Source organism: Carassius auratus, chromosome 43, assembly GCF_003368295.1.
Source record: "Carassius auratus strain Wakin chromosome 43, ASM336829v1, whole genome shotgun sequence".
NCBI classification, from domain to species: Eukaryota; Metazoa; Chordata; class Actinopteri; order Cypriniformes; family Cyprinidae; genus Carassius; species Carassius auratus.
Window position 1 is genome coordinate 11,596,125 of NC_039285.1, and position 12,217 is coordinate 11,608,341.

Consider the following 12,217-nt stretch of genomic DNA (forward strand, 5'->3'; position numbering starts at 1 on the left):
GTATAATAAACACAAACTTACCGTTAGACGCCTCAATAAGACTGCACTCGACGAGTTTTTCTCTCACAAATGTATCCATGCGCTTTTCTGACAGGAAAAAAACACATTTTGAATTATAATTTGTATGTAAAAAGACTTTATAAACCACAAAAGCATCAAATCACTTCACTAACGCGGCCAGCGTCACTCGCTGTGCGTGCGCGCACTTTGAAATGCCCTGAGACGTCGATTCTTTTCCGGGAATCACTTTGTTCGAGAATTACTGAACCGGTTTACTTGAACTGGGTCGTCGGTTCTTTTAGACCTGCGGTCCGACTATATTGTACGTAATTTGTATGATTTAAATGTCGATATGGACAACTGCAGGCGTTTACATTAGAGCAGAAAGTCGTATTCACTTTTTGAACTCATTTGACTCACTTAAATATCAAATTCGCTTTTCAGTGTCAGAAACTACCTTTTCCTCTATTTTCACAGGTATTCGCATATTTCAGCCATCAGTCACTGTCTGAAACTTAATAAAACTTTATTAATCTGTCGTCTCAGATACCTTAACACGATTATGCGAGTCGCGTAACGTAGGTTGGCCGTTTGAGGTAAACAGTTCATCATTTAACGTAAATAATGTTGGCCTGTAGACGTTTAACAGTATTGTTGCTGCAAAAAAAAAGTTATAATTCTGCCAATTTAAAATAATTATTATTGAAAACATTAAATAAACTTACCTTAAAACAGTAGAAAGCCGTGGCTTTGCCCCGTTGTTCTTCCAAAGTGACAGTTGGGGAGCGATTTAAACATCTTCAAGGCGCGTTAAATAACCCAGCGCTGGCCTGAAACAACCCAGCGACGCAACCCAGCAGGTTTAACCCAACACCTGGTAAATTGAAACTACCCAAAAGTGTTTAAAAATAAATTAAATAACCCAACAAAATGACCCAACAGACTCAACCCAGCATTTTGGGTTAAAAAATAACCCAGCCGTTTTTAGAGTGTACAGGGCTCATTTAAACACTTTTTGGAAATTTGTAACATTTCATTTAAAAAAGCTGTCATCTCTATACCAAAACAGCTTAAAAATATATCAAAATGAACAATATATATATATATATATATATAGAGAGAGAGAGAGAGAGAGAGATTTATTTTATTTATTGAGGGAAAAAACAGCTACTTTGTTACCTCAAAATGCTTCTTCAGATTCGAGATATAATAAAAAAAATAAAAATGAATACTTCTTAAGTTAATATAAAATTTAATGGAGTAAAAAGTACAGTATTTTTCTTCAGAAAGGTAATCAAGTAAAAGTAAAAGTAATCAGTTTACATTTTGCATGAAATAAAGTACCAATAACCCCAAAATAATCCTCACACTAAAAAATGTTGGGTTAAAAATAACCCAACCTGTAATCCAGCTACGGTTGGTATAGCACCTTCTCATCTGTGGGTTATTTCAACCCAACCCATTGGGTTAAAAGTTACCCAACCGTTGAGTTAATTTATATTAATTAACATCAGTATTTTTACAAAAAATTATTTAACAACCATATTTTGAAACTTTGTAACTTAAAGATTTTATATTGATATGCAAGCAACACATTTACAAATATTTTAAAATATTTTATTTAAATGTACAAGAACGTATAAAAATACAACTGACATTTTCAAGATGTACAAATGTGTCGATTCATATTCATATCAAAACACAGAAATGTGCTAATATAGTTCACAGCTGTGGCCTAATGGTTAGAGTTGGACCTGTAACCCAAAAGTCGCAGGTTTGAGTCTCAGTGCTGGCAGGAGTTGTAGGTGGAGGGAGTGAATGAACAGTGCTCTCTCCCACCCTCAATACTCATGGCTGAAGTGCCCTTGAGCAAGGCACTGAACCCCCAGTTGCTCTCCGGACACTCGTGATTCAAGTACAGCTCTAATTAGTGCCAGCCTTAAAAGAATAAAAAAAAAAGTTAAGTTAACATGCATTGTGATGATATTTCACTGATCCTCACTTTACAAATGAGTGAATTTAAATGAGATAAAAGCTATAGTGAATTTAAATTGGTTAAAGTGATAATTCACCCATACATTAAAATTCTGTCATCATTTTATTAAAAATCTCTTCTTGGAACTGTTTGTATTCTACAATGTGTGTCTTATACAAAATAAATAAAGGTGACTTGACTAAACAGGGCACTGTAATTTTAAAGTGTTGCTTTTACTTACAGGTTGAATGTCAATGAAGGACCGCTTCATTTCCGTGTATGATGTGCACACCATTTTTCCATTTGTGGGGTATGGTGCAGATGGCAGGAAGGGTTTTAAAGACAATTTCTGCATGAAGGCCTTTAAAATGACAAAAGTATAGAGATTTTACAGACAAGTAAAAAAAAAAAAATCTAAGCTTACAGTTTAAATTTTTACAGTCTTTGTGGGGATCCACTATCATCTGCATTAAGAGACAGACTAAACCAGTTTTCACTCCCTCCAGAAAATTTGTGGCAATATTTGCGGCTAATGGGAGTACATTTTCCCACCCTTTTGTTGTGTGGAGGGGTTGGGATGAACTCAGATGCAGACAGGAAGTACCAAACACAGGATTTATTAAATACAAAAGGGGAAAACAAAACCCACGAGGGGGAAAACAACAACTAGGGCTGAGACTAAACGATTCAACAAGACTTGCTCAACACGATAAACAAAGAATCTTAACACAAAAACACTAACTTCAGATACACAAACACAGAACTAACAACGTCTTCTAGGATACAGAAACATATAGAGACACTTACGATATGGTAAACAATCATATATGTGGAACAATGAACCGACGAAAGACAGAGCACACTAGGGGATCTAAATAGGGGAACTAATTAAGACACAACAGGTGGCACAGATAAGGCAGTCTGTGGTTTTACTTTATTTTTTTATTTTTTTTACTTTATTTAAAAATATTTTATAGTTTGTTATAGAAAATAAAGTTATGCTCAGAGTTCAGAGCCTCCATCATACGATTATAACAGATGCCTTCCGAGTGGAGACCTGCACTATCGAGTGCGAGTAGATGGGCGAGTAGAGACTTGTGTGTGTGGGACATACCTGTCAAGTTTTGGGTTTGCAAATAAGGGAAATTTTCCGGCGCCCACCGCGAGCAGTACCACCACCCCAACAAAGCTCCAGTATCCCTTACATTTTAAGACAGGTGTTATAGCCCAAACGAAAACACAAAAGGGTATATATGAAGAGCATTTATTTAAAGGCTTATTTGCATATTTTCTGTTAATTTAACATTGCTTGTCTTTGTATTTACATTTTATTTTCATTCCACACATTGTTTTCATTTCATATTGCTTTTCTTTTACAGTTTTTCTTTTCATTTCACATAACTTTTCTTTTACTCTTTTAGTGAGTTGTTGTACAAATTCGTGGCAAACTTTGTATTCTTTAAAAAAGTAAATTCGCTGTCCCATTTATCACGGTATTTACACAAGGGTTTTGGTTTTTTGGGATGTTGTGCCTTCACTCTCTATCGTAGCATCCATCATCAGTCTCTGTTTTGTCTTTTGTTGTTGTTTTTCCCGCGTTATAACTCAATGTCATCTGACCTCACACACCCCTCGCGACAGGCTACTACATTGTTTATTATTATTTTATTATTAACAAAGGTTAAAATTAAAAAAAATAAAATACGGGAGATTTACGGGAAAATACTAATACGGGAGGACGGCGGGAAAGAAGGGTAAAATACGTGACTTTCCCGGCCAAAACGGGATACTTGACAGGTATGGTGGGATGCAGGAGAATAAGGGTGTATCTAGTGTGATCACTCCGTGCCGCGGTTCGTTTAGCTGGCCCCGGCTCGGGTGGAAGAGGTGGGCCAGAGCACGCTTCAGTTCAGTTCGGGTGTGGTGCACATGTAGTGTGAGAGGACCACAGAATTTCTAACACATGCAGCGTGATTGTGTGAACATTTCTGAGCAACAAATGTGATAGATCTGTAAAACAATATATTCAAGATTCAAGATTTTATTTTTCACATAAAAGTTATATAACATACAAAAAGCAGTGAATTGTAGGTCTGGCATACTCTTTATAGGCTGTGCCAAAAATAAGAAAATTAAATATACACAATATATTAAACTTCTATTCAGATGATGTGCAGAGATGCTACACAGAAAACTGCTTCACGGATGATTTCAGCAGATTTCTGTGTATTGTGAGAGGGCCGTGTTTTACCGCTTCCCAAAAGACTCAAAACAAATCGATGCACTCCACTGTGCTGAGCGAGAGCACTTCTCTGCTGCCTTTACGTGTTAACAGAAACTTTGGGTTTCCCACTTATGAAGTCGTGAGCACTTCATGTGAGCTGCTGCAGTCTTAGGCCCACCACAAATGCTCTCATTGGTTGAGACACGTGATGACACCCATCCCAAGCCAGTACTGATCAACATCCCACTACTCCTAAAGCGTTAACATGACAATAACACTTTAACTTAATATATATTCTAGTTTAAAACAGCTCTGGGATGTTTTGGACTGCGGGGGACAGACGTTGTAGACTGGGCCTCTGATACTGCTGCAACTATTGCAGGAACCATTGGAGAGCTGAAGATACAACAACTTCTCAGGTGGTCTTATGTGGTGGCCTGAAACAAAACAGAAACAAATACAGTATTATTACATGAGAAAATACACTACGAATGACATTTTATAAGGTAAAACATACAACTTATTAAATCTAACAATAAAAGCAAAGCGAGAAAACTTGATTTGAAAATTGAAAAGAAAAATGTTAAACGTCAAATTATTTTAAGGTGATCTTAGGTTTAGTACCGTAAACCACTTGTGGGAAAGGATTTCCTCCAGCTGAATTCGGTTCTTTGGCTTTATTTGCAGGAGAGCGCGGAGCAATCTGCAGCATTCTGTGCAGAAAGATGAGAGGGACACCTGAATATTACTTTAAAATTAACACATGCTTTAATTTACTGATCATATTAGCTGTACGATCTGAGTTCAGGCATCAGAAATCAAGAAAACTTAATGCATTTTCTAACCCCATCTTTCAGAAAGCTACTTGTCCCTGTTTTGTATGTTTAAAATGATAACTGAACTCTTACCATTTGACAGACCAGTTCTGGACCAGAGATGCAGTTTGAGCATGTGCAGATCTAAGAAACTTGGATAATATCCGGCCACTATTTTAAATAACAGAACCCCCAGTGACCAAACCGTCGCAGGCTTGCCGTGGTACTTTCCCTTTATGTGAAACTCAGGAGGGACGTATGTTGCTGTGCCTGGAAGAAAAAGATTTTGTTAGATGCGCAAGTTCGGTTCACAACAGTGACGAGATCCATGACTGTAACAGTGACGTAATTCTACTGTATATATATCAGGTGCTTCTTGTTGTTTTGGTGACTCACGCCTGGTCAACTCATAATATAATCGTCACTAGAGTTGTAGCTTTTAGATACAGTACATACCAGAGTATGACATGTAGACAGTTGTCCTCAGAATGTCCCCACACCCAAAGTCAATTAGTTTGACTTCAAGTGTCTGGTTGTTGATGAGAAGGTTGCTCAGTTTGATGTCACGGTGGAACACTTGGCGCTGGCAGCACACGTTCGCAGCTTTAGTCACCTGCATCATGACTCGCCGTGCTAAGCTCTCGTTGAGACGTCCACCCTGACGCCCCACAAAGTCTTCCAAAGTCTCACAAGGAGAGGGACATTCAAGGATCATGACGAAATGGTCATTGTAGTCCTTCCAGTCCAGCAGCTGGATGATCTCTGGCACTCTGGGGCCTTTATTAGCCAGGATTGTGAGGGCGATCTCCAGTGGAACGTGTTGCTGATATCCAGGCTAAAAGAAAGACGTTGGTAAGATAGAAGTTGTTTTCCAAATAAGCACTTAGTCCAGTTTTCCTACTAGTTAGTGAGAGGAGAACAGAGAGAGTGCATCTTACTTACAATGTATAAACTTGGCCTGTAGGTTTCGGTCTTATTAACATATTTTACCGCCACCTGATCAAGAAAACAAACAACAATTAACTTGTGAAGAGGCCACCATTAAATATATACAGACAAGTTTTGTAAAGTTGAATTGAATTTAAGTTCAACCAGGACAAAAAGATACACTGAGAGGCCTTGCAAACAATAGCATGACATCACAGGAGTATAAAGATGAGACGGGGCAAAATCACTTCGCTAGATGCGTTTTCATCAAGTTTTCACTTACTTTAAGGTCATCCTCCAAACGTCTCGCCTCATACACAGAACCAAATCCACCTTCACCCAGCAGATCACCCAGCTGGTAGTGGCTGGAAATGAAGTCTGTTACAAGATAAAACAACTGCACTTTTAAACATTTGTTATAGTTATTATTCCATTTGATTTTATATAAAAATCTTAAATTACAGATGATAACATTTACATCAGTAGAGACTACAATGAATATGTTCATGTTATTATTTGTCATCCCTAAACTATGTGCATATAAAATTACAAAAACTATTTTTTTTTAATATTTCCTGGATGAAAGATCTGAATGTCCTAGTAATGGATGTGTAGGTATGAATGATGACTGGTCATGCTCATGTCATTTACCATCACTGCATCTGGCTTTCTGTTCTTTCTGGTTCTTCACTTTCTCTCTCTGCTGCTCTTGCTCTTGCTTCAGCTCTTCTTCACCCTGAACTGGGTTCGAGCTGCGCTTCAGATGTTTCTTCACAGCTCCGTAGAAAGAGGCCACCCTCCACCACTTCTTTTTCTTCTTCTCTTTCTCCATCACCTTCCTCTCCTGGTCGTTTCCCTCAGCAGCATCAGCAGTGCTCTCATGAGGATGTTGTTCCTCTGTGCTGCTGCTGGGGTTTGGGGGGGTGCTGAGATCACATCCGTGGCTATCTGGGCCTCTATTTGCCAGGATGTTGAGATCCTTCTCATCTGGAAGACGTTGTGGAGATCCAAGCTAAAAGAGAGACAGTTTTTACAACGGTAAGGTGAAAGTTCTTTTCCAAATGTAGTTTGTAGTTTGACTTAATTTAAATATAATTATATAACCAAATGATGAAGATAAGACAGGACTAAATGTATTTGTTAGCTAGGCAAGTTTTCATTCATCTTTTACTTACTTCAGGGTCATCCTTCAAACGTGTCGCCTCAGCGTCAAATCCACCTTCACACAGCTGATCACTCACGAGGTTGTGTCTGACAGTGTAGTCTGTTAAAAGATGAAACAACTGCAGTTAACCTAAAAGTTCAAATATTTGTATTATTCAATTTTAATTCATATATAATCTCATAGAATTATTTTTAAACATATCCTGGATCTTGCCCTTGATCAGTCTTCAAATTTCTTTATTTATTATTGTGCTTATGTGATTTTTTTATTTAAGATTCCCCTGATTTGACTTATCTATATTGAGGAAACATTAAAAAGATAGGAAAAGGGTATTGAAGACTAAATAAGAAAGCTATTATAATCTATCCTCTAGATTAATGTACTAAAAATGGATATCCAGGGATAAATGATGGCATTTGATGTAAAGTACAGAGCTTCAGTAAACTGTGTAACATATTCTTATGAGTTGATCATTGATTTACCATCACTGCATCTGTTTTTACACTGGTTCTGGTTCTTCACTCCCTCACTCTGCTCTTGCTCTTGCTGCAGCTCTTCTTCACCCTGAACTGGGTTCGAGCTGCGCTTCAGATGTTTCTTCACAGCTCCAAACAAAGAAGACAACCTCCACCACTTCTTTTTCTTCTTCCCTTTCTCCATCACTTTCCTCTCCTGGTCGTTTCCCTCAGCAGCATCAGCAGTGCTCTCATGAGGATGTTGTTCCTCTGTGCTGCTGCTGGGGTTTGGGGGGGTGTTGAGATCACACACCTGACTCTCCGTCAACGGATGAACTCGACAAGGTCGCTGAAACATTGTTGTCAAAATCGATAACAATCGCTGAAAATAACTGCTCAGTTTCACTCACCACTGCTACTAAACCCACAAAATGATTTCTTGGACTTATAAGTTCTACGAAATCGAATTCTTTCTGTGACGTCACGACGAAATCGAATTCTTTCTGTGACGTCACGATAACCCGCGCGCCCTTTTTTTTTCACGCCGCTCGCGCCGGATTCACGAAGCATTCTTAAGAAAAAAATATTCTTAACTGCCATGTTCTCCTTTTAACGTAAGGGGAAAAAAGTATGCAATTTTCTTGCATTTCCACGAATTTTTATTTTTTTACAAAACAAGTCAGACAGGGAGTTCATTTTTAATTTAAGCCAACAAATAAATGAATAATCTTTGGCGGTATTAAGCACACATGCAGCGCGCGCACACTTCATCTCGTGACAGGCTCTTTATTCAAAAACATGCGCGTTTATTGTGATTATTACGAGTTTATCAACGAGTCTTCAGCAAGAACCAGCACTGATTCGATAATGCATGTCATTTTCTTCATCAGATTTTTTTTTTACAAGAATCGCATTTCTTTAGAACTTATTATTCTTTAGAATTTATCTTAGGAAATTTCTTAACTTATTTTTCTTACATATTTCTTAAGATGATTTTCGTGAATCGGACCCCTGATTTTAATATTTTAAACTGGGATCATAATGAATCCCAGGAGCCTATCATTCAATGACAAGAGTAAACTCTAGCTTAACTAAAAGACCCAGATTAAACAATTGTTAAACAATTCACAATTTAAGTAGAAAAGAAATACATGTTGCCCACCATATGAAACAAAATGTATCTGTTAAATGTATTTTATGAATTTAAATATTTAAATTTCATATAAATGCAACTCTTATAATTATCTAGGCCTATCTTTCTAGGTAGATAGAGTAAGGTGACCAGATTTCTGAAATTAAAACCGGGGGCAGTTCCTACTTCAGTGGTTAAAATATCACTGAAATCTCACTTGACATTATCTACGAATTTACATAGGATGGTATGTTTTTGTGTTTTTTATTTGATTGTTGTTGGTTGCATACATTCATACCATAATTGATACAGTGGTGTTTGAGGATCAAACCTACCACAGGGTTTTTTATTTTATTTTATTTTTTATACAATTCACCAAAAATCACACTGAAAAATAATGACCATCGCAAATATCCTGGGGTGTAAAAAGTCCACTCTGATAAGAGCATACATCACTAAACATCATTTATAATAAATATAACATACAGGGCTCATTTAAACACTTTTTGGAAATTTGTAACATTTCATTTAAAAAAGCTGTCATCTCTATACCAAAACAGCTTAAAAATATATCAAAATGAACAATATATATATATATATATATATATATATAGAGAGAGAGAGAGAGAGAGAGAGAGATTTATTTTATTTATTGAGGGAAAAAAACAGCTACAAAATGCCTCAAAATGCTTCTTCAGATTCGAGATATAATAAAAAAATAAAAATTAATACTTCTTAAGTTAATATAAAATTTAATGGAGTAAAAAGTACAGTATTTTTCTTCAGAAAGGTAATCAAGTAAAAGTACAAGTAATCAGTTTACATTTTGCATGAAATAAAGTACCAATACCCCCCAAATAATCCTCACACTAAAAAATGTTGGGTTAAAAATAACCCAACTTGTAATCCAGCTACGGTTGGTATAGCACCTTCTCATCTGTGGGTTATTTCAACCCAACCCATTGGGTTAAAAGTTACCAAACCGTTGAGTTAATTTATATTAATTAACATCAGTATTTTTATAAAAAATTATTTAACACAACCATATTTTGAAACTTTGTAACTTAAAGATTTTATATTGATATGCAAGAAACACATTTACAAATATTTTAAAATATTTTATTTAAATGTACAAGAACGTATAAAAATACAACTGACATTTTCAAGATGTACAAATGTGTCGATTCATATTCATATCAAAACACAGAAATGTGCTAATATAGTTCACAGCTGTGGCCTAATGGTTAGAGTTGGACCTGTAACCCAAAAGTCGCAGGTTTGAGTCTCGGTGCTGGCAGGAGTTGTAGGTGGAGGGAGTGAATGAAGAGTGCTCTCTCCCACCCTCAATACTCATGACTGAAGTGCCCTTGAGCAAGGCACTGAACCCCCAGTTGCTCTCCGGACGCTCGTGATTCAAGTACAGCACTAATTAGTGCCAGCCTTAAAAGAATAAAAAAAAAAGTTAAGTTAACATGCATTGTGATGATATTTCACTGATCCTCACTTTACAAATGAGTGAATTTAAATGAGTTAAAAGCTATAGCGAATTTAAATTGGTTAAAGTGATAATTCACCCATACATTAAAATTCTGTCATCATTTTGTTAAAAATCTCTTCTTGGAACTGTTTGTATTCTACAATGCGTGTCTTATACAAAATAAATAAAGGTGACTTGACTAAACAGGGCACTGTAATTTTAAAGTGTTGCTTTTACTTACAGGTTGAATGTCAATGAAGGACCGCTTCATTTCCGTGTATGATGTGCACACCATTTTTCCATTTGTGGGGTATGGTGCAGATGGCAGGAAGGGTTTTAAAGACAATTTCTGCATGAAGGCCTTTAAAATGACAAAAGTATAGAGATTTTACAGACAAGTAAAAAAAAAAAAAAAATCTAAGCTTACAGTTTAAATTTTTACAGTCTTTGTGGGGATCCACTATCATCTGCATTAAGAGACAGACTAAACCAGTTTTCACTCCCTCCAGAAAATTTGTGGCAATATTTGCGGCTAATGGGAGTACATTTTCCCACCCTTTTGTTGTGTGGAGGGGTTGGGATGAACTCAGATGCAGACAGGAAGTACCAAACACAGGATTTATTAAATACAAAAGGGGAAAACAAAACCCACGAGGGGGAAAACAACAACTAGGGCTGAGACTAAACGATTCAACAAGACTTGCTCAACACGATAAACAAAAACTCTTAACACAAAAACACTAACTTCAGATACACAAACACAGGACTCACAACGTCTTCTAGGATACAGAAACATATAGAGACACTTACAATATGGTAAACAATCGTATATGTGGAACAATGAACCGACGAAAGACAGAGCACACTAGGGGATCTAAATAGGGGAACTAATTAAGACACAACAGGTGGCACAGATAAGGCAATCACGACAAGACTAGGATGACAAGGGGGGGGCGGGGCAAGGGAACGAGACAACACAAGCGAATGGCCCAAAGACAAGGCCATGTGGTTGTACACAAAACACGGTTCTGTCATGATCCTGCCTCAAGACTAGAAAAAAGTCAGGACATGAAGGCAGAATCATGACAGAACCCCTCCCTCAAGGAGCGGCTTCCAGAAAAAACCCAACAAGACATGACAAATAACAACAAAGGCAAACATGAATACACAACGGCAGGGTTAGGGTGACAAATCAAAAAAAACAAACAGGAGGCGGGACAACAAAGTTCATGGGGGACAGACCAGGGTGGGTGGGTGGGTTAGGAGTCTTAGAAGGACGGGACGAAGGCTGACGGCAAGGGGTCCGGGCAGGTCTGGGTGGTGAGGGGTGGGGAGTGGTCTCAGGACAACTGACAGAGGACATGACAGGAGAAGTCACAGGACACGGGGAGACAACAGCTGGACACTGGGAGACAACAGCTGGACATGAGGAGACAACAGCTGGACACGGGGAGACAACAGCTGGACACTCGACAACATCAGCCAGACAAGGGGCAACATCAACGGGACACGGGGCAACATCAGTGGAGACAGAAACTGGTCAGGAACTGCGCTAACTGCGGCTGGCTCGGGATCTCTGCGGACAGGGTCTGGGGACAAGACAGGACTGGTAGGGACTTGAAGGATCTGAACAAGACGAGACAAATAATTAGACAGTATTGGCAGCGATTATAACAGGCATCTCCTTACGAGATGAGACAGACTGTAGGAATGCTTCTGCTGCAGAGTCGGCCGCGGCTCTCTCCTCCGCCCTCACGACTGGACTTGGAAACAGTTCTCTTAGTCGCCGGTTCGGGGTCAAGGGTCACCGCTGCTGGCTCGGGCACGCCAGGGCTCACCGCTGCTAGCTCGGGCACGCCAGCGCTCACCGCTGCTGGCTCGGGCAGCCTCGCCGGGTCAGGAGGAGACAGAGACGCAGGACCGGAAGACCCCTTCTTCTTCCTCTTCCTCATTGGCCGCGGTGCAGAGGTCATAACTGGGTCAGAGACGGGTTGGGGGAGTATGGTCTCAGGCAGGGCAGACTCTGACCCCGACGATTCCGAAGCTG

The 12,217-nt window shown here is 38.6% G+C and overlaps 2 protein-coding genes across 2 annotated transcripts; both read right to left on the reverse strand.

Moving 5' to 3' along the window:
• Nucleotides 1-4,517: 4,517 nt before the first annotated feature.
• Nucleotides 4,518-5,994, reverse strand: LOC113061276 (serine/threonine-protein kinase pim-3-like). Its single transcript, XM_026230311.1, has 4 exons — nucleotides 5,471-5,994; nucleotides 5,108-5,284; nucleotides 4,824-4,912; nucleotides 4,518-4,636 (listed from the first exon to the last, which is right to left on the reverse strand). Exons 1-4 carry the CDS (start codon nucleotides 5,727-5,729, stop codon nucleotides 4,625-4,627), a joined length of 537 nt encoding a protein of 178 aa, XP_026086096.1. The 5' UTR covers nucleotides 5,730-5,994; the 3' UTR covers nucleotides 4,518-4,624.
• Nucleotides 5,995-6,168: 174 nt separating this feature from the next.
• On the reverse strand, nucleotides 6,169-8,086 carry LOC113061275 (uncharacterized). The gene is made up of 4 exons (XM_026230310.1): nucleotides 7,589-8,086; nucleotides 7,117-7,205; nucleotides 6,593-6,953; nucleotides 6,169-6,319 (listed from the first exon to the last, which is right to left on the reverse strand). The coding sequence occupies exons 1-4, from the start codon at nucleotides 7,917-7,919 to the stop codon at nucleotides 6,186-6,188; spliced, it is 915 nt and encodes a 304-aa protein (XP_026086095.1). The 5' UTR covers nucleotides 7,920-8,086; the 3' UTR covers nucleotides 6,169-6,185.
• Nucleotides 8,087-12,217: the final 4,131 nt, after the last annotated feature.

Bases quoted from the DNA above. Each gene is read 5' to 3' on its own strand.
- LOC113061276 (XM_026230311.1), bottom strand. From the start codon at position 5,729: ATGATCCTTGAATGTCCCTCTCCTTGTGAGACTTTGGAAGACTTTGTG. The intron at 5,285-5,470 runs GTATGTACTGTA...TTTTTCTTCCAG, and splicing joins TGTCTACATGTCATACTCTG to GCACAGCAACATACGTCCCT. The intron at 4,913-5,107 runs GTAAGAGTTCAG...CTTTCTGCACAG, and splicing joins CAGAACTGGTCTGTCAAATG to AATGCTGCAGATTGCTCCGC.
- LOC113061275 (XM_026230310.1), bottom strand. From the start codon at position 7,919: ATGTTTCAGCGACCTTGTCGAGTTCATCCGTTGACGGAGAGTCAGGTG. The intron at 6,954-7,116 runs GTAAGTAAAAGA...TCTCTCTTTTAG, and splicing joins GTTTGAAGGATGACCCTGAA to CTTGGATCTCCACAACGTCT. The intron at 6,320-6,592 runs GTAAATGACATG...ATCTTGTAACAG, and splicing joins GAAAGCCAGATGCAGTGATG to ACTTCATTTCCAGCCACTAC.